Source organism: Fukomys damarensis, unplaced genomic scaffold (assembly GCF_012274545.1).
Source record: "Fukomys damarensis isolate Sample0158 unplaced genomic scaffold, DMR_v1.0_HiC HiC_scaffold_10, whole genome shotgun sequence".
NCBI lineage: Eukaryota > Metazoa > Chordata > Mammalia > Rodentia > Bathyergidae > Fukomys > Fukomys damarensis.
In genome coordinates this window covers 1,804,293-1,827,837 of record NW_022900922.1, presented here as the reverse complement: position 1 = coordinate 1,827,837, position 23,545 = coordinate 1,804,293, and the positions used below count along the sequence as shown (strand labels likewise).

Sequence of the window (23,545 nt, the reverse complement as noted above, 5' to 3'; positions counted from 1 at the left end):
TCTTAATCATCATCTGGAAAGAGAACATTCTAGAGTAATATCACTAAATGTAGCTCTGATAAAGCACGGTCCCTACTATGTATCATAAAGCAGGAACTAGATATTTTACATTCATAGAGGTATGATACAGAATAAGATAAGACTATAAGAGGGAGAAGCAATTTAAATATGTTCAGGGACCATTTTCATCTCCAGAATTAAGGATTATTTTAATGTTACATCATTGCCTTTTCTCTTTTACTTTCCTTTTTAGTTTTATTTTAGGATTCCCTATTTTTAATGTTCATACAGAGATTTCTTTAGCTGAAATACCGAATAGTTTCTTTGGTGTGAAAAACTATAATAGTACACAGGATCCTAATGAGATAATTAATAATGTGAAATAGGAAGTAAAGGGCTAAAGGTGTAGGGAAAGTGGGAAGGGTGGGGGAAAGGTAATAAGGGAGAGGAAAAAAATATGAGAAACTGAAAAAATGAAAATTTTTGTAAATGGGGAGGGGAAGAGGGGGTGAAGAGAGGGCAGGGACAAGGGGAAAAATGAGAATCAAGACCTATTATGTAAAGGTACAGAATCCCAATGATGTATGTAATTGTGTACCTAGATTGTACCAATAAACTCAATAAAAATAAAAAAAAATAAAAAAAAGAGTGAGAGCTAGGATGGGAATCCTGATATTATATTGTCTGGAGATGGTGACGCCGGCCATTAGTTGATTGATGGTTCATTATAGGTGAGACACTGCCTAGCACTTGAATGCATTCGAGCATTTAATCTTTCTAGGTGAGTGCTAGCGCACCTAAAATCAATATTTTATTGAAAATGAATTAGTATTTGAAATGAATCAGTGTCCCATTGAAAATAAATTAGTGTTTTATTTTTAAGGAAATTGAGTCTCTGGAGAGATCATACAGGGTCTTACCAATAAGGTTTGTTTTTAGCATTTAATTTTGAAGTGGAGTAAAATGATAACATTTCCTTTTTTCATTTAGTTTGGATGGTCATGGGAGAGCAGAGCTTTTAAAGCTCAAATCACTCTTTTTAACTATGTTTCTGGGTTAGGATAGACTGGTCACTTATTATCATATAAATTGACCACTAACGGCTCGAATAGTGTTGAATATCTGGAATTTCATCTTGAGAAAATAATTAGTACTACTGTAGATCACTTTCCTTCTCCACTAACGTTAGGGGGAACACATTTCTGGGGAGAATGGAGAGACTGAGAGCTGGAGGAGAGCTAGAACTTTTCCCTTCTAAGATGCAGAGCATCTTTTAGACTCAACCAGTTTGTGGTCCTGTACTGGATTGCTTCCGTCCAATGTTGAAAACTGAAAACAAAACCACGCACTGTTTTTTAAGTGAACATTGTCATATGCCTGTTTGGGGGGTTGTGGCTTGTTGCCTACCCCTTCAGTGGTACAGCTGCCCTCAGGCTATGAAGCTGGTGAATCAAAGAGCCTTTACGCTGTGTGAGAGGAAATTTAACTTCTTTTAACCGTGGATAAAGTCAATTATTACTGAATGGAAGTGGCTGAATTTTCATAGTGATCACCTTTTGCATTATTTTAGAAAGTGCACCAAATAAAGGATAAGTAAATGGTCCTCTAATAGAATGAATAGTTCTGGGACTTTAGAAACCTATTTCTGGTTCAGAACTTTTTTCCTTGATTTTCCCTGTGATGAATGATCAAATTCAATTGTTTGCTTGGCAAATACATGATTTAAAAAACTTGGTTTAAAGGACATGTTTATTCTTACAACTTTATACAGATACACGGGTGCATGCTTATCAGTTGCAGAAGAAGCATTTGCTTTGCAGTCATTTTCTTTTTTCCCATCTCCAGGTTGGAAAGGGTCTACTCTTTTTTTTTTTTAAAGTATCGTATACTCAGTAGTAGTTACTCGCCTATGTACCAAACAAAGCCACTCACTGAGCATGCAGCTGCGAAAGGATCCTGTCACTAGATATAAATGGTACGAAGTGGTGCAGGGCTTAGGTTAGAGTTCTTCAATGAAGGAAGACAGACATTCCTGGGAGACTGCTCTAAGCAGCTTTCCAGTTGGTGCTATGAATGAAAGAGACACCTTGCTTATGCACAGAGCTTGGAGAAGTGTCCCACTGAAGGGAGAGCGGTGGAGGCTGTGATGGAAAAACTTAGGGGATAGAGAGCAAAAAGCACACACAACAAAAAGCCAAATTGTGGTTCTGTTAGCGTGGTATTTGCATTTGCTTTTTGCAGGTAAGAAACTGGCTTTGCCTTTCTAAAGGCAGGGAAGTGGGAAAGAGGATTTTTAGGAAAGAGATATTGGGGGAGTGAGGGTTGGCTCTGAGATGTTACCCTTCTGGGGAGCACAGAGGTGACCAGTATTTGTGGAGATCAGAAATCCAGTGTCAAATACTGACTTTTCCAAGCAGCCGAGCTCTCTTATTTAATGGTGTTGGCATTAACTTCCTAAGTGAAACTTTGTTTATAGAGATGGTTGAATCACAGTTCTTTCACAATACGTGTCCTTTTATTAGCAAACAGTCACTAGGTACAAAGTCACCCCTTCCACCGTAGCTGTATGTTGAAACCTGTCAGGTGGTCTATCTTGTCTTCGTTCAGCCAGGATTTACTTGCTTGGATTTACACAGACAGGACAACTTGAATCTAATGCGTGAGAGGAGTATCTATCCTGCGTCCTGTTTTGTTCTTTTTCATCCCAGTTGTGGCCTGGAGCCTTAGTTTTTGGTCTAATGAAGGAAGCACCTTTAGAGCCCCAAGTGGGTAAAATGCTGTGTGCTTGAGAGAGGTATCTCAGGTTTGGGTTATGGTGGCAGTGATTTATTCAGTGGCAGGTGAGTTTTGCAGAGAGAGCTTTGCTAACTAAATGCAGGAGAGAGGGAGCGAGGAGGAGGCGGCAGACTTTACACCAGGCCTGCTCTTCTCAGGAGCATTCGTGTCCACGTGCTGATTAAAAAGAAAAAGGAGTGCAACAGAATGCAGCTGGTGGCAGATTGCAGCGGAAGCAGACAGACTCAAGAGTGTCCGAGGCCTTCTGCCATGTTGGAGCTCGTCCCTGCTCAGGGTCCTCCCTGACCACAGGTTGGGAGATAGGGCCTGCTGAATGTCATCATTTCCACCCAAGTTGGCATGTAGGGAGCAACTTTTGTTTCCCCTTTGCTTGTTCTTCCCTAATACATAATCTATGGTGCTGCTGAAAAATAGCCAAGCCTGGGATGAAGGATACCAGCCAAAGTCCTGCATGCTGGTGCTCCGGCGGGAGGAAGAGAATAGCTCTAGGTAGAGTAATGGTATTTGTGGGAGCCTTGGGGTTGTTCCTGGACTCCTCCTTCCTCTCAGTTTCTCAAGGCCCAACTCAGACCGCACTCTTTCAGGAAAGCTTTTGCCATCCAGCTCAGATGTTAGTGACTGTTCCTTTTCTGAATGCCTGTTTTATTCTCGTGGCGGGTGTTGTATCATTTGCTTTTACCATATGCACCTAGCTTTAACAGGGAGAGAAAGCAAGCACCCAGATCCCCTGATGGGAGGTGAGGTGTGAGGAAGGAAGCTTCTGGAACAATCCTTCTGTTGTTCAGCTGAGATCTGTGTTGTGTGAGCTGGTTCGAAGGCCGGAAGTGCGTGCTGGTGAGTGCTAAGTGGCATCACTGTACTGAGGAGACCCAGGTCTCCTGCTTCTCTGGCAAAGCCCTGTATATCTCCCAAAGTCCCTGCTAGCCAAAGTTAGGGTGTTTTTATTTACTCTGTGTGATTGGCACTTTATTCAGAGTAAACTTCCCGTGCAATTAAAGGATATAAAATTGGACGTATGTTCAGTTTTATGGCTTTCCATGAGATAAGTACCTGGAATGCCCCTCGGTTCTTGTCTGAATTCTGGCTGGATTGCAGAGAGCACTGTAGACCGGGCCTTCCCTCTGGCTGTTGTTCTCAGAGGAGGATTCTCAGCAGTGATCCTCCTCATCATTGATGTTTTGGTCGGCAAGGTGAAGAAATGCTGGTGTGGACATCTGGAGCCTGGACACACTTAAGCACGGTGAACGTAGTGCATCTGTCTTGAAGTAATCGCACCTAGACAGTTCGGCGCTATTAGACACCATGTCTGCCTATCGTGCTTACTGAAGGCATCTTTGTAATTTTCTTTACTCCTTGAGTTCTCATGATTGTATAGACAGTGTAAGGTTTTTGTTTTTATTGTGCGTGTGTGAGTTTTTACCGGGGATCAGACAATGTGCAGTGTCTACCTAACATAGCTTATATACATACGTGTGATGGTGGAGTATGAAGTTTTTTGTGGGCTTTGTTACAAGTTCAGTTGATGCTTAATTTATTCCTCTTAATCTTAGAAGAAGAAGGAGGAAGTCTCAGGCTGTGGGTTTATCCACGATGTTAAAATCAAAGTCTCCGTGTCTGTGATAATTCTGAAACTCATGCTTCTTTTAGAGAGTCCCAGAGCCAAGCTCAGTCTCATACCTACTGAAGGTTGGTGTTTACTTTTGGGACTTGGATATAAAATTCCGGTGCAAGAAATCCGACATTGCTGTTGTGGTGCTAAGACCTGTTGTATATAGCTTTAACATACCTAGTTTGAAAACCTAAAATCTGAAATGCTCTTAAATCTGAAACTTATTGAGCTGGAATGATGGCATTGCAGGTAGAAAGTTCAAATCATGTATTTCTGATTTTCTATGTTTTCAAAATGTTGCCTAAAATCACCTTCAGGCTCTGAGTATAAAGTGTTTTACATACAGCACATAATTTCATTTTTAGACTTGAGTCCCATCCGTAAAAAAATGTCATTATGTATATGCAGATCTTTCAAAATTGGAAAAAGAATGTCCCAAATCCAAAACATGTTCGCTTGTAAAGATTTCAGATAAGGGGGTCTTAACATGGGGTAGTATTTAATGGGGTGTCACATGGCCTCACCATCCTGTGGAAGAGTTTAGTTAGCTTATGAGTAGGGCAGCTAGATAGGGGACAGGGCCCTTCTTTATAGTAAATAAATTTGTAGCCACAGAGTTAATAGATAAATCTATCTTCAAAGTAGTGGCCAACTGGTCTTCTTCTTTTTTTTTTTCTTTTGGTACCGAGGATCGAACTCTGGGCCTTGCGTGAGGCAGGTGGCGGAACCCCTGAGCTAAGTCCCCGGCCCTAACTGGTCTTCTTTTTAGTCTGTTCTTTCTCTTGAGCAAGTAATCGGCGAGGCTTTCTTTTCTCGTTTTGTACATGGCCATGTGTGACTCACCTCATTTTACTCCCTCCTGTAATATGTGCTGCTTTGGGGGAGGTTAAGAGGTCCCATTGAGCCTGGGGTTCAGCTTAGCGGTGCTGCACCTCCCTGGCAAGCACGAGGTTCTGGGTTCAGTCTGGTGCGGGGGTGGGGAAGATGCTCGTGAAAGCCTTGAATTAGAAGACACACAAAGTTCCTGTGAGCGTGGGTGACTGCCTCCAACTACTGTTTACTTCCAAATGCCCATCTCCAGTGTGTCTTATTTCTTCATGTAGTGGTATGAATCTGATTGTAACAAATTAGCATTTCTTATGTGAGGGCTGCAGTTTGCATCTGACTTCAGGCTCTTCTGAGTGAAAACCAATGAAGCCTGGTTGGAAAATGGTGAGTAGATTGTGGTCCTAATCAGAGTGCATCAAACCCTGAGCGTGTGGTGAATGACAAAGCTCCTTGCCCCTTCTGCCCCTGCGGTCAGCTCACCTTGATGACGGAATGGAGCAGGGTCTGTCTCGTCTTAGAAAGGCTAATGGTGGCTGGTCAAGGTGGGCTCAGCAGAGCAATCTGGGAGACAGGGTGAACATAAATAGGAGGAAGCGTGTGTTGATAACAGGGCATCGGGCTGGGGATGTAGCTCAGTGGCACTGTGCCTGCCTTGCAAGCGCAAGGTCCTGAGTTCGATCCCCAGTACCGCAAAAAATAGAATGAATAAATAGATAACAGTGCGTCGCACTTAATGCTGTTTTGCCTTGTTGCAGTCATTTACAGATAGGGTTTTTCCCGAGATTCCTGTGATACACCAGAGTATTTTCACATTGTTTTTTAAGAAGATGAAAGCCATGATTTTTTTGGAGGTCAAGTTTTTGGTCCCGAATTTGGTTGTGCGCTCTTTAGAATCCTTAGAGAGTTCCCATTTTGATTGAAATATTTTTGAAAGGTCTCAGATCAGGTTTCCTGTGCTCATTTTGAAATTCCTGGAGTGTGGAATGAGGCAGTTTTCTGAGTAATTTAGTTACTGCAGGCCAGCAGGGGCAGCCAGAGCATGTCTGGAATTTCACAAGCTTTTAGTTGAGACCTTCGCATTTTACTTTTTACCTGGAGAATACTGTCTTTTCCTAGGTCACAAAGAAAGTGTAACTGCAAGGCAGCAAGTCTGAAATCACTTTTCTACCTGCGTATGACAATTCCAGTTGCAGAATGATATTTTAGCATGCTCTTAATAAGACAAAAGCCAAGATGGGACAGTGAAGTGTATTAGGACTAATTTAGAAAAGAATGGGCCGGGGATTTAGCTTGGCGGTTCGGTGGCCTGCCTTGCAAGCTCAAGGACCTGAGTTCAATCCCCGGTACAAAAAAAAAAAAGAAGGGAAGGACCTGGCAGACACGACTTCAAATGGAAATTAGTAAAATACTTACATATTTCAATTTATGGAGAGCAGCTTTAAGCAGTGAGAGGAAAATTTGTACTTGAACTGTTGATAAGTATGCAGAGAAGGACATGGATAATGACTTACTCCAAGGAAGGGTTGTGTTGGAAGAGAGAACACAGTATGTCACAGGGCTGGGCATGGTGTAGTTATGCCGCTGTGGTCGTACAGCGGGCATCTGTGAGGAGGTCCAGGGTCAGGAAGTTGAAGGGAGATACAGCAAGCTATTCCCTGCTGTGACAGAGACTGAAATTAAGAAGTAATGTGTTGTGCAACATTGCAACGATGAAATGCACAGTCAGCTAAGGGTTGAAAGTGGTTTCCTGAGGAGGGGAGAGAAGGGCACGGCATTTCTCTTTGCTTTTTTGTTTTTTGTTTTTTGTGCGTTTTTTTTTTTTTTCCTAGAGGGGAGCTGTGTATAATTATTAGGCTTTTACAATTCAATGTAGACATAACTCATATAGAAAAAGCCCATCTGTTAACAATGAGGGGCCTAACGAGAAGCATTCTTAAAATTATGTAATCCATTCTCTTTCATATTTCAAGCAGCTGGGGCCTGGAAAAAATAATTTGTCCAAATACTTAGATCTATTAGGAAAATGGCCCAACCATGAATAACATGATAAACACTTACCATCGCGACTCTCACTGAAGTTTTATGGGGAACAGGTGTGCCTGACTTTATAAAGATAGTTTGTTGCTATGGTTTGGGTGTGTACCCCCAAGACTGTGTATTAACTCCTTGGCCCCCAGCCTGTGTTGCTGTTGGAAGTTGGGGAAAGCTTTAAAAGATGGGGTTTAGTGGGAGGAAGCCAGGTCATTGGGGGACAGGCCCTTTCCGGTACGTGGGGACTCCACCCTTCCTGTCCCAGTCTTTGCTTCCTGCCCTGAGGTGTCGGCGTGATGCATCCATTCTGACGAGGACCCAAAATGACAAGACCCGTTGACTGTAGAGCGAAACCTTCGTAACCATGAACCAAAATAAATCTTCCTCCTTTTAAGTTGATTACCTCAGGCATCGTGTCCCAGAGGTAGCAAGGTTACGGACAACCGAGCCGCACCTGACCTTGTAAAGCAATTGGTTTGATATCACCGGTGTCTAAGGCATCTTCTGTGCAAAACCATTTCCAGAAAAGTCATCTTTCCTTTCCCTACATTTCAATGCCTTTGCAGAAAATAGTATATTTTCTAGTATACCTCTGATAGATATCTTTGCTTGAAGAGTTTTTTTTCTATCTTTCTAACAACCTTTGCAGAATCTCCATTCCATAAGTAGTGCTTCTCAAAAGCGTGGTCACAGCATCACCTAGGGACTTGCTACAAATACAAATGCCAGACGTCTTCCCAGTTCTAGGTAATCAGAAATTCAGGGAGGGGCCAGCGACCTGTGCCAGCCCCCCCGTGGATTCTGCTACTTTCAGCTTTGACAAACTCTGAGCTTTGATGATATCAGGTGATTCTGACCTTACTTTCTTCAGAGATTAGGTTCACGCCCAGACTCTGTGCAGTGGGGAGATTCCTGTTTTATTTTCTTACAGATCTCATTCTTCTGAAGGTTTAGGACCCTTGGTCAACTCATTAATGCAAACTGTGTTTTTGAAAATATTAAAATGAAAGTCAGCATTTTGCACTATGGATAGTGCAAAGTCACAGTGTGAAACAGTCTATGAGGGCACAGACTGACTAGTAGTAACCATCTGAGCATCTTTTTTTTTTTTTTTGAGAGAGGGTCTCTCTATGTAGTTGGAACTCATTATGTAGCCCCCTAGGCTGGTCTTGAACTCACAGTGATCCCTCCTGCCTCAGCCTCCCGAGTGCTGGGATTACAGGCGTTCACCACCATGCCCGGCTCCAGTCTGAGCATCTTAATTACAAGATTATTAGAAAGGAGCACAGTACTTTTAGGCTGTGTTTGTTTGGATCTGAGGTTGGCCCTGTATCAGCAACCCAAAGTTAGAGCAGTATCAGCCAAAGAGAAGCTGTTTTCAAAGTCTGAGGTGTGAGACTCAGAGCCAGCCTTCATCTTTGGTGTGACCGCTCACAGGGGCTGGCTCCTGGCAGGTGGTGCTGCCCATCCTAAGAGGTGGATGGCAGGAGCGGCCCCTCTCACTCTGTAGTCCAGCACAGCAGCCCTGCAGCTTCCTGCTGGCTGGAGTTGAATGTCTTGATCATGTCTAAGCACAAGGAGAGCTGGGAAATGTCTCGGGTAGCCCATGATTCCTTGCTGTAGACTGGAGGCGAAAATGGGCACCAGTGGGAGGTAGTGAGCAGTCTCCAGCACACAGTGATTTCTCCTGTGAGCTCTTTGCATATGTATTCTATTTATATTAGAATGTGTGTGACAACAGACTCCTAGGGGACTGGACTGGGCTCCCAATCTGTGCAAACACTATTGTCATCCCAGTATAAACATACCTCAGATGACCCCAGCTTAATCATTGCTTCACTAAGAGTGATATATAAACAGTAGTTCGAGTTCCTGTTTCTTTGGCTTTCCTCCTAATTAGATGAAAGTTTGGTATACTGAAACATGGCCCTGGATATTTAAGAATGTAGTGTGTGATAAAGGCAGGATATAAACATTTGATGGGAGAAGAGTGGATTTTTAACTGGGGTGGCAGGAGGCTCGGGGGGAAGATGATGAGGTCAGAGGTGCTGCTCACAAAATATTTGAGCATGAATTTCCTACATGTTAACAAAAGTTGAATGTAAAACTTGAAATCTCTAAGCAGTTAACTTTCTACTATTTCAGGATTGGAAGGACTTTTTCAGAATGTAAATTTTAAAAGGAAAGAAGGCAAAAGACAAAATATGTGAAAAAGAAAAAATGGAAACAAAGTCTTTGTAAATAGGAGAGGGTAGAGTGGGGTGAAGGGAGGGCAGGGGAATGGGGAAAAAATGAGAACCAAGATACACCATGTAAAGGTGCAAGAACCCAATGATGAGCCGGGCGTAGTGGCTCATGCCTGTAATTCCAGCACTCGGGAGGCTGAGGCGGGAGGATCACTGTGAGTTCGAGACCAGCCTGGGCTACATAGTGAGTTCCAGGTCAGTCTCAACTACATAGTGAGACCCTGTCTCAAACAAACAAACAAACAAACAAACAAAGAACCCAATGATGAATAGAACTGTACTGTATAGCTAAAATGTACCAATAAATTCAATGAGAAAAAAAGAATGTAAGTTTTAGAAGAAGCTCAGTAATTGATAGATTAGACTTGGTTAAAAAAGTACTAGCATTTGCATGTCAAGGGCAAGTTGAGGAAAATGGTTTCATGAGATAAAATCTTAAAAATCCACACAATACACAAGTAGAGCTAAAATACAGGAATGTGCAAGACAGACATCATTCAGTTTTTGAATATTGGTAGGAATATTAGTGAATAGTGGAATATTAATATTATTGAGTAGCGGAAGGAATCCGCATTCTTGTCCACTGCTAGTCAGGGTGTACATAAGTAAAGCTGTCTAGACAGTGTTTTAGCAGGCTTTGTCAGAGTCCTTAAACATGGCCCCATATTTTGATCCTTAAGAAATTTTGATCCTTAACAATCCAACGTGTGGTATTTCACATTAAGGAAACATCAGAGATGCAGGATTTATGGCTGAGAATGATAATCACAGCACCACTTATTTATAATGGTGAAGAATTAAATAAACACAGAGAGCTTAATGGTTGTTGATACAGGTATGGTCAATAAATTACTTATAATAGAAATTATACAGCCCCTTTCAAGTCATGTTCTCAAAGAACTGATGTGAAGAATTGCTTTCTCTGTGCTGTTAGATGAAGAATGGATTAGAATTCTGAGTTCCGTGTGAACTCACAATAAATACTAACCAGAAACTACTGGGAGGACACACTCTCAGTACAAAGTGATTTTTCCCTAGGTGTTGGCTTTCAAGTGATTTCAGTTTACTCCTTTGTATATTTTATTTCTAGGGAGGTTTGTATGAAGACCACGTGTCTTTTGTAGGAAGGAAAAAGGAAACATGGCTTAAAAAAAAAGTCAAAGCGTGGCCGCGCCTTTTGCCTAAGTTAGTAAATTTTGCAGCTACCTGGGTGGACCCCTGAGTGGATACCGCTTGTCCTTCCTTCCATGGGTGATGCGAGATGTAACTCTGCCGTGCCTTCCAGTGTTCTCTCCTTGGTGTTCAGATTGTTTACTCTGGAGTTCTATTTAAGATGATTGATTTGGTGCATTTGAATCAATGTCTTGCTTTATAGTCCCAGGTTACCTTTCTGTAGTGTCTGGTTAGATACACATGGATAAAGAGTAACAGTGAGGCGTCATAAAGACTTCAACCTTTTTCTTATCTGATGAGTGTCATAGAAACCACCGATCTTAACTGATTTATTAATAGTTACAATCCTAAACTCTTTATAACAAGGTTTGTGCCTGATCCCATTTTTCAGGGGGAATGATTTTCTTGGATTCTTAAATGAGTGGGGAAAAGCAAATACTTTTAGTATGATACACGTAGTTTCTAAGCTTGTTTCTCCCTTGAAATTGTGAGGACATAAAATTACAACACATTCAGTAAAACCCTAGCACGTTAGGGAGTTTGGCAAGAGTCATTTTTGGAATGTTAGGGGGAAACTAAATCTCCTTTTGAAATTTCTTACGTTTTAAAGTTTCTATGTTCTCTTTTAATTAAGTTGACATTATTAAATTAAATTAAAATGTTTATGAGAGCCAAGAATCGATGTTTATTTTAGGACATGTTCCAAACTCTCCAATGCAATGACTTACCAGTGTAATGGTCCAGCCATGCTGCCCGGTACGACAGCCACTTGCCACATATTTACATTTAAAGTCACTAAAATTTAAACTCAGCTCCTTAATTGCAATAGCCATATTTCAAGCGTTCAGAAGCCCAGGCTAGTGGTTCCCATTCTGGGCTGGGCTGATATAGAAAGTGTCAGTGGACATTCAAAAGGGGCAATAAAACCGCGATAATTTCTGATTAGTTTTAGAGTGATATCAAATGAGTATTCTCCTGCCTGGCCTACTATGAAATTATGCTCTATAAATACACACCAGGTAAAAGAAAGTGGCACCATAGGGTTGAAAGAGAGTGGTTGTTAGTGCATTAACTTTGGTTCAGATAAATAGCTAATTGAAGGATAAAATATACAATTAATACTAAAAATATGTAGTAAATTCATAGCACTTTAGGGTTGAAGAGGAGTTTTGATTGCATCTAATCAAGCCCCTCTATTTAACTGATAAGAAATTGGGGAACAGAGAGGTTAAGCAAAATTTATGTCACACAAGTAGATAGTGGCCTCGTTACTCCTTGTTCAGTGAAAAATGGCTTTTTCACTGGGCAAAGACGAGTTTTGTAAGAAGTTCCAGTGCTGTAATTCTGTCGTTGGTCAGAGATAAGAAGTGCCCGTTGTTGTAAAATTTATACAAAATCACAAAGCATATTCTCTGAAACAGGACGTTACCTCGTAAAAGCCTCTCCTTCTGAACCTTTATATGTCTCTGTGAAGAAAAAATCTTGCTTCGACTAAGAGCCGACTTTACCACATACTTGAAGTTATATACAATATATTTTAAGAATCAGAAGGGGGCTGTGAGTGCAGCTCAGTGGTAGAGCCCTTGGGTAACATGAATGAAGCCCTGGGTTCAGTCACTGGCACTAATAATAAAAGAAATAATGCTTTCTTTCAAAGTAGCCATTTAAAATTGTTAGGAAAGTGCTTTTTGTTCTGTTTTTTCTAATCCTACCTTTTTTTTTTTGGTCTTATTTATTTGCTTTTTGTGGTTCTGAGGATCCAACCCAGGGCTCCATGCATGCTGCCACTGAGCTCTATGACTGCTCAAAACATTTTGTTTTTATTTTGCAAAGCTCAGTGGATCAGTTCTCGCGGGTGAGACTTGCCGCATCACCTAACGCCATTTAAAGTGAATGGATTTTTCAGAAAAGCAAGCGAATAGAAATTACTTGTGAAGTGGCATGCTACTCTCATGCTTAATGTGCTTCCCCCGGAACTGCGTATTTCTGTAAGTTCCATTAGTGCCGAGAGCTGGCTGTGCAGGTGAAGCCATTCCTTCTAACGGCTGTGACGACGTGCTGTGAAGACTGTGCTTTGTTGCGATTATGTCTCCAGCATTCTGTGACGCCTCTCAGATGCTGCTTTAACCCGTCTCTTCATCCTTCCGCGGGTCTTAGTTCCGCCCCTGCTCTGTGCCTTCTTGTTTTCGATTGGCTTCCGTTTGGGGTTGCCCGATCCACCCAGGTTGCACGTGTGTGGCCACCCCCGTAGGAGAGGTTCGTCTGTGATCGTGCTGGTCATTTCTCTTCCCGGAATGGCATCCGGCAGTTGCCACCCCTGCCTGCAGAAGGGCGTGCGTGCACGTCTGGTCCTTCGTTTGGAAACTGTTCTCGTCTGGGCTTAGCCTGCTTCCCCGTCCTTACTCCCAAGCCTTTGCCCAAATATCACTTCCTGAGGTATTTATTGCCTGGCCACCATCTCCGTAATTATCATCCTTTCCCATTGCTTCCCTAATCTTTCCTGCTATTTCTTTTGAAAATAGCCCCGATCACCTTCTAACAGACCGTCTAACTTACTAATTAAAAAAATGTATTATCTGTTTCTCCCGTTGGGATGTAATATCTACTAGGACAGAGAGTTCGTTGTGTGTTGTCCCACACGTCTTCTGGTGCTTCGAACAGTGCCTAACGTTAATGGGAGATCAGTAAATGTTTGGGAATGGGTAGTAATGATAGCGCCGGCTCACACAACTGGTTTCCACCCTCTACACTGAGTTGCCTTGGAAGTTTTCACATGGTTTGGCTACACTGTTTACTGTTGACTCTCCGTGCTTAGTATCTCTTCTACCTTCTTGAGTGCCTGTCTCCTGGTCGCATGAAGTTGCCCAGGCTGGCCTTGAACCTTGAATCCTCTTGACTCAGCCTCCTGGTTAGCAGGGATTACGGAGAGTACCACTGCCCTCAGCTCCTCGTGAGGCTCTTGAGCCTGTGATCTTATGTGACCCGTGGTTTCCTCTGAGCATTTCCCTTGAGGCTTTTTCGTTTCCTGTGAATCCTTACCTATCCATGCTCAGTTCTCTGTCGACGTGGGCTCTGTCTTGGACTCAGGAACTAGAATGTTGCTTTATACCAGCCACGGGCGTCATGAAAGATGTGGTGCTCTGTGAAAAGTGCACATCTTGAAACCAGAAGCTCTGTCAACAGGTTCACAATGAAATTTCACATGACCGGCATTTGCCTGTCCAGAGTTAGTTTTATGTGTCACTGTTATTATTTCAGGGTGCTGAAGATGGAACTAAGAGCCTCGTTCATGTCTCTGAGCTGTCCCGCCCCCTGCCCCACCCCACGAACAGTTTCTTCTAAGCTGGCGACTGCTTATCCATTGGACAAGTGGTTTTTCTGCAGATTCTATCAACAGTCACTCCCCGAGTGCCAGCAGCAGTAGCCGTAAGCTTGCATGTACTGTTCGCCACCTTAAAACCCAGCCGTCCCCCGGTGGTCCCGTTTGGTCTGCTGCTTGCGGCTCCCAGTAGGAAATCGCAGGCAGCTTCTGGGCCTGGGTGCAGCACCTGGGTGGGCTTCTTTGTGATGGTTCTGATTGCTGATGCTTGCTGCTAGGCCAGGTTTGCTTTCTCTGCCTGTGTCTTGAGTGGGTTGGGTTTTGTCAGAGTCCTTTGTTGTCCGCAGGTTTTGTACCCTGTTGTTAACAGGTCTTGAAGGAATGTTCTAAGGACAGCGCAGTTCTGCCCTCTTATTGTAGGGTTTATTTTGGCAAACTGATGTCCACTGGCTAAAGTGACCCTGCCTTCAGGGTACATTGCTGGATCTGCCAACTCTGTATTTCATACAGTATCAGAGCCTTTATGTGCATTCAGTAGCCTCTTTTATCTAGTGGTGTTTCTGCCTAAGCTTTCAGGAACTGTGCTCATCTAACGAGCTTTGAGGGGTATGAGAAAACTCCCACTTCTGGATGATTAAGAAGAAAGCACACCCAGTGTTGGTTTAGGTTCAGGTAATTTCGGTCTATACTATATTTTTTAATACACTATCTTAAATACAAGGTTCCCCAGGGTTGAGATTAAGAATGTTTGACGTTGCTTTCTCTGTTATAGCCTGCAAAGTGCTGCGATAGATTTAAATGTGTCCCTGGGCATGTCTTTAGTTATCTTTTATGTGATTTTTGTTGTTGTTGTTGGTTTTGAGACAAGGTCTTGCCATGGTCCATGCTGGATCCTCTTGTCTGCCTCTCTCTTTTTTTTTTTTGTACGGGGGATTGAACTCTGGACCTTGCGCTTGCGAGGCAGGCGGCAGAACCACTGAGCTACAGCCCTGGCCCTTGTCTCAGCCTCTTCAGTGCTGGGGTCACAGGCATGTGTCCCTGCTTCTCACTCTTTATGTGATTTTTAAACAAACATAGGGATCACATCTTCTGGGACAGGCTGGACCTGAGTTATTTGTTGACTTCTGTTCCTCAGACTTTCATTTTTGCTTCACAAAAATATGGCAAGCCTATGCTCAGTGTCGAGTGAATGAAAGATCATCTGATTGTGTACGTGGGTCTAATATGTGGCATTGACTGTCATTCCATTTACTTACTCTTGAACTTAACCTTTGTGGAAGCAAGATGCCCAGATTGCTGTTTATGAACCAGCTCAAGGTATTTTTATAATTCCTTCCCTAAAATAGGTGTTTTATTTCTTTGCACTTTGATTGAGAAGGCGCGTTGTATCCTCCCCACAGTGTCTGATGCACTTCATTTGCAACAGGTAGCTAACTTACTATGCCCTAAACTAAATTTCAGTGCTGGGTACCCGGTCCACTTTCTGTCTCTTTCTGGCTACTTCTGGCAGCAGTTTCAGCCCTTTCCCTGCCATTGCACAAATGATTAACATTCTTTTAAGAGTCTTCAGTTTTGCAAAACCTCAAAATAACTTTCATGAATGTAAACTAAATAGCACCAGAGAAGTCTATGTGTGTGCGCACATTTTAAGAAGGGTGTGGTATTCCTAGAAGATATTTTTCTAGTATGTTAGCCATGTAGTATTCTATTGATAGGTATAGATATACCATATTCATTTTTTCTTTACCTACCTACCCTTGTCCTTTTGCTGACTTAACATCTATGTATGAAATAACATAACATTGAATGAATGAAAGGTTTAAAAACATCACATAACTGTATCGAGCCACCTGGGCATAGCTGCTCCTTAGAAATGACTGCTTCTGGTATCTCATGGACTCGGACCTCAGTGAGTTGAATCGTAAGATTTTGTGAGAACTGGCTGGGGTTTCACCTGTCCCCCCCCAGTGTGATGTCAGAAAGCAACTGAGGAATGGCAGTGCTATTACATGGAACGTTGTGTCCCTTTTTCTAATTTGTAAGAGAGCACATTATTTGCAGATATTGATATTTCAGCTGGTTTTGGAGCCAGATCACTTGCAATACACGATGACTTCTTACTAAGTCACATATCTTGCTCAGGGTCACCACAGTGAATGAGGGATTGAAATAAGTCGTATTTGTTGGTGAAAATCATGTCCCTGTTAGAGGTGAGAATAACCTGTATAAAGCTGATGGTTTCGATATTATGGCCTTTGTGGCTGACCTTGTATAGAGAAACACTCATTATTCTTTATTCCCGGGACTTTCTATTGTCAACGTTGTATTGCATCCTAAATGTTATAATGAGTTGGTAACAGTGCTGTTACTTTTGGAGAGCTTAGAATCAAGTTAATATGATTAACAGAACTAAAGTGCTTTGGTTTTCTTTGTTGCATTTAGATAATTCTTCCTGTAAGATGAATTAAGGGACGGACGGGGACACTTCGTCTTCAGGCATGGAGAACAGTCTGTCAGTTTCCAATATGCAAGACCCTTCCTCTTCTCCCTCGGAAAAGCAACTCGACTCAGCCAATGGAAATGGTGACCTTGATTCAGGTAGGACTTTGCCTGCTCCATCCTTCTGGCTTTTGGTTTATTGCCCCATATCTTCTGGAAACATTCAGTGAGCAATGGGGGAAACATTTTGAGATTGCACAGACTGCCCATTCCCAGGATTTGCTGTCCCGTTTCCAGAGATACACTATAGCAGTTTTAATGTTACGCAAGTTTTGGGTTGAAATAAATATGACTTTATTAGGCCAAGCAGACTAAGTAATAGTGAGGCAGTGCATCACTTTAAAATGTAAGTGGCTGGTACCAGGACCCCAGATGCTTTGTGCCACGGAGTCCCTGCACAGCATCCTGTGACACCGCACTTTAGCACGGTGCCCAGAGTGGTTGATGCTGGCAAGTGGTACAGGAGAGTGCTGAACCAGCAGTCCAGTGCTCTAGGTCGACAGAGACAAATGCTGATTTTGCTGAGAACCCCTTGACCAGAAGTTACTCACATCTTCCTGCTGTTGCAAGGCAGGCTGGGAAACAGAATTCTCTCCCAAGTGCCAGACAGAGACCGGAGATCCAGGTCTACCCAAATCTGTAGGAGAGGCTGTGACAAAAGATGTTCCCCGAGAGCATTCAGCATGTCTTTCAGGAAAGTGTACGATGTGAAAGAAATTTAGGTCCGGTGGATTTGTGGTCCGGTGTTCTCCCCAGAGGTACTCTGATAAAACAAAACAAAAACAAACAAAACCCCCACAGCCTTTGGCTGAATTGTAATATTTGCCCCATGCATTATAAGTGCATCTTTTTTCTAGATACTTATATAATAAAAGGTTTATTTAAAAAAGATATCTTTTTTTAAAGTTTGCACTATTCATGCATAACAACGAATTAAGTAAGAGTAGTTTAGTGCTCTGATTCATAGACATTTGCTGTGGTGAATTCATGTGAAAAGAAATGCTCACTAACTCAGTGGGAGATTTAGCTGCTGCCTAAAGAAGTTGCCAGGTTCGTCCCACATTTTGATCAGATTAGTTGATGATACAATGACAGGTTGCTTAATATCATTCTCTTAGTTAAGTTTCTCAGATTTGATCTCTATTTTGAAAAAAAATCTGGAAACAAGTGAATGCCATTATTAGATGAAATAACATTAGTATCTGCTTCAAGATAAGCTCAGCAGTGACACTTTTGGGTTTTTTGCATGAAGTATGAGTAACAAAACTTCAAGTGGACCTGAGTCACTGTCCCTCCTTTGGAAATTGAGGCATCTGTCCATACACTGAAGGTTCATCCTAACCTACTTGTGTTGAAGTATAGTTATGCCTTTTAAAAACTTTCTTATGTTTTCTGAGTGAGATAATTTTTCCATTTTGGGGTTCCTGGGCTTTCATGGTGTTTTTGTAGTATATCACCCACATACATCAATGTCTAATGCCTTGTCATTTTCAGTGGTATGTTTTCAAAGCTATTTAAAAGCCAGTGATGTATTGGCTTTTCATTTTCTTACAGCTGTGCCTAATAGCTCTCTTGCTTTCTCTCTGTTTCACTGTTTCTAGCTTAAGTAGATTCTGAAACTCATCAATGACAGTCTTCTGTTGGGACACTATCTGTTCCCATGTTTCCTTGAGGTGCCCCTGTATAGCAGGACTGAGTGCAGAAATGGCAGGATGTTCAGACTGTTGACAAAAGTAATCCTTCTAAATAATTCCAAATTTTCCTTTTCCAGATATTGGCCCAGGAGTCCGCCCACCCCCATTCTTGCCCTGCTCTTTGGAATCTCCCTATGACCTGTGTGGTGCCTTAGACTCCAACTTTGTAGAACATAGTGGCTGATTTAATTCTAGAAATTCAAATCTAGTTTTGAGCATTTAAACGCTTTATATAATGAGTCATAGTTAAGTGTAAGTCTTCAGCTTATTGATTGATCGATTGGTCGATGTGTGAACGATTAAACCTGGGCCCCTGGGGCCTCCGTGCTCTACCATTGAGCTGCATGTGAAGCCCCATTTATTATTTTTTCCAGTGTATTAATGTGAAAAATATTTTCAGTTCTGGAATCCCTTGTGCAGATGTAGTTCTGAGATTCATAGGATGTGCTCAGGTTCTACAGAGTCTTAGTCCTGAAGGAACTTTCCCAGGAAGCTTTCAGATGAGATTTATGCATCTGATATAAAAGAGAAAGCAGGTTCATGTTCTTCAGTGGGCCCTAAATTGGCTTGTGAGTGAAGGGCTTCAGTTAGGTGAGGATGTGGTGTAGCTATAGGGCAGGCACGCAGACTTGATTCCTTCACTGTTTGCTCACTAATCCTGTAACATTCAGTGAAATGGTTGTTATTGTGTGCACTTTATAGATGAGGAAGCTGGACAGCCAGGCCAAGTCATCTAGGTGGTGTGTTGGCAGCAGGGCTTGATCTCAGGCACCCTGAGGCTATGAAACCTTGGGTTGAGGTCGGGTTCCCTGCAGTGAACAAATCCGTACTGGGCATGTGCTAGGTATCTTTTAAAATCCTTTTCAGGGCGGGGATAAGTCGTCAGGAATCACCCTCACCCCACGCACCATTGTGGGACAAGGATACAACTCATCTTCTTTCTTTTCCTTTCCTCGTGTCCCCACCGACTTTGTTATGTGCCACATTACAGCGCTTTCCTAGCCAGTGACTGCATTTCAATGACGGCAATTCTTCTCTGAGAATATCATGGGGTCAAAGAACGGGAACCTAAGCTGGTGGCTCCAGGATGTTTTCCTCTGTGTCATTCAGATCTCCAAACCGGCAACTCCGGCTGATTCCTTGCGGCAGTGATCCCTTCAGGTAGAAAACGTTAGCCCAAAACAATGGACTCTGAGTCTCACTGCAGTAAATTTTTTTCTTTTGCCTTTTTTCTTGAGGAAATCTCAAATTCTAATAGAGATCAATAACTGGCACCCAACTCCTGTAAGTGAATTAGACACAATGTAAAAGGATGCCTGCCTCCTCCCAGGGACTGTGGGTGTGTGGTAGACAAGGGAGCCTGGAAGCCTTGGGTCTACCCTACTCAGCACGAGTAGCCCACCCCAAGGCACATGAAGAAGCCCGTTGCTGTGCTTCTAGGTGGCTTCAGTGGCTGTGATAGAAGCAAGCAAAACAATATGCTGGCATCCTGATAAATAGATATCAGGACACTGCTCTCACAGGCCTGCCCAGGATGATTTCCTGATGAAGCCCATAGACAAAGTGGAGCTGCGTGTTTCGGCTGAGAAAGCCTCTGCGTGGCAAGAAGGAAAGCTGTAGAACGGGGCTGAGCCATTTTCTTTCTTTTTGAGGGTGTGGGGAATGCATGACCTAGAGAACCACAGTCTCTTCTGTTCGGGAAGAAAAGGATGAAAGAGCCAGCGTTTTTTAGAATTATTTAGAGCCTGTTTTTCACTCTGAGGCCCCGCTCCATAGGACGCAGTGGTATTATCCCCTCTCACCCCTGTTTTTCTAATCCTCTTCAGAGCAGTTTGCTGCTTCCCTGGGGTAGGTGATTTTTGTTTTCCCCCCTAGAAAAACTAGCCATGTTTAGTTTTGACAGCCGCAGGGCCCTTTGTTTCTTTATGACTCTCCCCCCTGTGGGTTAGTCCTGCCATCGTGAGCTCAGATGGGTTGGTGGCTTCTGTCCCTTTTGGAGTTATTTCCATAGCTCAGAGTTATGTTATTTTCTACACCTTGTAATGGTATGAATTGTCCACAATTAAATTAAGAAAGTTTTGATGTCTTCTTCCTGTCTCTACACATTAAAAAAAAAAATGCCCAGCACACACTCACTAAGATTTTTCGTCTGTTCTGAACGTTCCAGTTGGCAGCCCCTTTATTGAGTCACATTCAGCCTTGCAAAGTCAGCTTCATTTCACATTGTAAAATGGTACAAACCCAGTGTTTTATTAAGAAAAAGATGGATAGGCTGTTGGTTGATTTCATTTTTCATTCTAAAGTCACTTTTACTCCAGCTTTTAATAAAGTATTCTTTTTATGTTATTATGGAATATTCTGGCCCCACAAATAGCTTTCTGTTTGCTAAAACTGGATCACCACTAATGAACCTGCCTGTTTTCTTTTAAACTGTGAGGTTTTTAGTAGCTTTTTGGAGTCGGTTTTCATGACATCATGGGAAATGCCTCCCACTGGTTCATTTCGGTGGAGGAGATTGTCAGAGTTTCCTTGATAAAATGTTTATGGGCTTAAGAGGTTTATGAATCAGCCGTAAATATTTGCTCTGGGTTTATGAGACCTCTCCTCATAAACAGTGTGTGTTTATCTATTGCTCATTGAAATGTCTTTAGAGAATCAAATGTGTGGGGCCCAGAGGCAAAAGGCAAGGCTGTATGTGACAGATTTTAAAAGGCCACATTATGAGTAACCCTAAATTTTGTGTATGACTTTATTCTTCAAACAGTCTGGTTAAAGTCACCAGGTTAAAGTCACCATTTCTGCGCATACAGTTTTTATTTTTTGTAATCCCATTCTAGGCCTGACCTTTGGGGTGCTTTATAAAGGGATTTCTTTAAGTCAGCAGAGAGTGGAAGAGTTGACTTTCTGATGCGGCGGAGGAGGTAGAGTGGGGGCGGCGGATGAGTGGGTGTTCAAGACTAGAGAGGCTGCTGTGTTGGAGAAGGGCTAAAAGTGTAGCTTGAAATGAGTTACAGTTTGGCAGCAACAAAATTATTGTCAAAATACTAATAGCATAGATGACAACTGCAGTAAAGGCCCTCTAAGTCAAAGGTGGGAATTCTAGACCCTCTGACTGGAAGGGAGAATTGCAGCTAACGGGAATATGGGAACACGGAATGTTAGTCCGCAGGGCCTCTTAGCCACGGTGCTGGCTCCAGCCTCAGTGTGTGTGAAGGTTTTTTGAGGCAAAGCGACTAAGCACTCAGCTAGAAGGTCCTGCCCAGTTTTCAGTAGCTCTCGTTCTCTGGTGACTGCACAGGGACTGAGTTTCATTCTCAAGTCTCCCCCTAGCTTTCAGTCTTCCTCATAAGCATCTGGAGCCCTGTCCCCACAGCCATAGACAGGACAGCCTCTGAGGCTCCCTCAGAACCTGCTGTGGGAGAGAGGAGGCTTCTGGCGCATGGTGCAGGCAGAAGAAGGACTTTCTAGCAAGGGTTTCAGCTTCCCAGGTCAGACAGCTTGTCTCGGGCCCTGATTCTGAGCGGGGAACTCTAGGATCGGGTGATTCTCTTACCTGACCTACCCTTAACACTTCCTCCTGTACGGCTCAGGCTTCGCGGAAGGATTGTGAGGTCCTGCTTCTGGAGCACTTAGCAGATAGTGGACACCCAAGCACAGGCAGCTCCTAGGATGTTGTTCCCTGGGAAGTTCCTCCCATAGTAAGTATGTGGTCCCACCTGGCAGCGACAAGAGGGCAGAGGACAAGTGAGGTCAGACGTTGGGGTGGTAAGAAGCTCCAGACTTTGTGACAGGTTTGCAACCCTCGGACACCACACCGACACGTTTTGGCAAATGTGCATTGCTGTGTTACTGCCTCTGACTGGTGGATCAGAAAGCAAATTTGCAACAGGCACCCGGAGCTATTTGAGGAAGAAGGTACTATGCTATGGGCCAAGTTTGGGTGCCACCCGAGATCTTTTCCAGAGTAAAACTGTGTTATCTTTGGGTTACTTTACTGTGTCTTAGCAGCGTTAAAGCTCCTGGCATCACCCCTTCAAAGCTGGGAACTCTGGGCCTGTTGGATATTTGTTTTTTGGGGGGAGCACATGTCTGTGTGAAGGGCCCAAAAGTCCTCGGATGAAACAGAATGTTGGCAGAGAGACAAAAGGAAAGGCTTTCCCTTCAGATAGGTTTTTCTTCTCCCTTTGGACATTCGGTTCTAAGTCACTTATTGGAGTAAGATTTGAGAGGCAGTTCCAAGGAACTTCAATTTTAGAAGGCAAAATTTAAGCTTGCTGCCTTTCAGCTTAGCATCTTCTGATTCTATAAAAATACTCATCTATCAAATTGTGAGACTACATAGAATATAATGAGAAGATTACTTTTTCTACTTTAATTGAAAAATCCTAGTAGGGAAAAGTGATAGCCTCCAACACAGAGCTTCTCTCCCAGACCCTCCCATCCCTGGTTCCCTGGTCCGTCTGGTGGGACATGGCACGTCTGTATTAATCACTTCCGCTTGGCTTTTAGTGAAAGCGGCTCTTGCTTCTGAAGGATACATGGGTTGGATGTCAGCATCCACAGAACATTCTTGCAGGAGAGGAGAACCTAAACTTTTGGAGCTTCTTTAATATATGTGGGTGGCTCTTCTCGCTGGGATTTCTTTCCTTATGATTGTCTTGAAGTAGGTTAAAATACTGTGGAGAGCTTCTTACCTCTTTCCATTCGACATATAACATATATGCTGCCTATATCTTAAAATGCACCATTTGGTGCTTTTTAGTAATACAAATGATATCTTGTGTGTAGCCTTAAATGTTTTGGGAATTGCTTGACCTCCTTTTGGGTGTGAGGATCTGTGCAAACTTAAAACACTTGTGATTTTCAGAGCCAGGGTGGGCATTGGATTGTGGTTTTCTTTGTTCCTTGTGATTGGGGAAACACATTCTACTGGTGTGAGAGGCCCTGAGGGCTGTGTCCCAGCTGGAGAAGGGGGCATGCAGGTGTCTGGCAGCTGATCTGTTTCTGTCACCAACTTGCCAGGTGCTAACACAATCCTTTTGAAGCTCCATTTTCCCTTCTTTAAAATGTCATCAGAGTCATTGTTGTCCAAAGTCCCACGTAACAAGTAACAGTCGAGGATATTCTTCTATAATCTCCAGCCACAGTAGGTAGCCCGGTGTTGCCCATGCATATCAAGGTGCGAACGGAGTGTTGGAAGGCTCTGTTCCTCAAAGGCCAGAGTGTCTGCCTTGGCTGATACACTACCATCAGCAAATCAGTCCAGGGAGGATTTCCATTCATTTGCCACAGAACACAAATGTTGCTCTTGATTTTTTTTTTTTTTTTTTTTTTTTTTTTTTTTTTTTTT

At 42.9% G+C, this 23,545-nt stretch overlaps 1 protein-coding gene across 9 annotated transcripts in view; it reads left to right on the top strand.

Annotated features, from left to right (window-relative positions):
- Sfmbt2 (Scm like with four mbt domains 2) overlaps positions 1-23,545 on the top strand; it is a 219,667-nt gene that overhangs the window by 14,222 nt on the left and 181,900 nt on the right. For 5 of the 9 annotated variants that reach the window (XM_010621393.3, XM_019207097.2, XM_010621390.3 and 2 more), the window contains exon 2: positions 16,445-16,600. In XM_010621393.3, the coding sequence (XP_010619695.1) occupies positions 16,501-16,600 (100 nt within the window). In that variant the 5' untranslated portion in view covers positions 16,445-16,500. Of the gene's footprint in view, positions 1-15,146; positions 15,429-16,444; positions 16,601-19,186; positions 19,357-23,545 lie in introns of those variants that run through there. The other 4 variants (XM_033761811.1, XM_033761810.1, XM_010621392.3 and 1 more) reach the window with 3 other exon arrangements.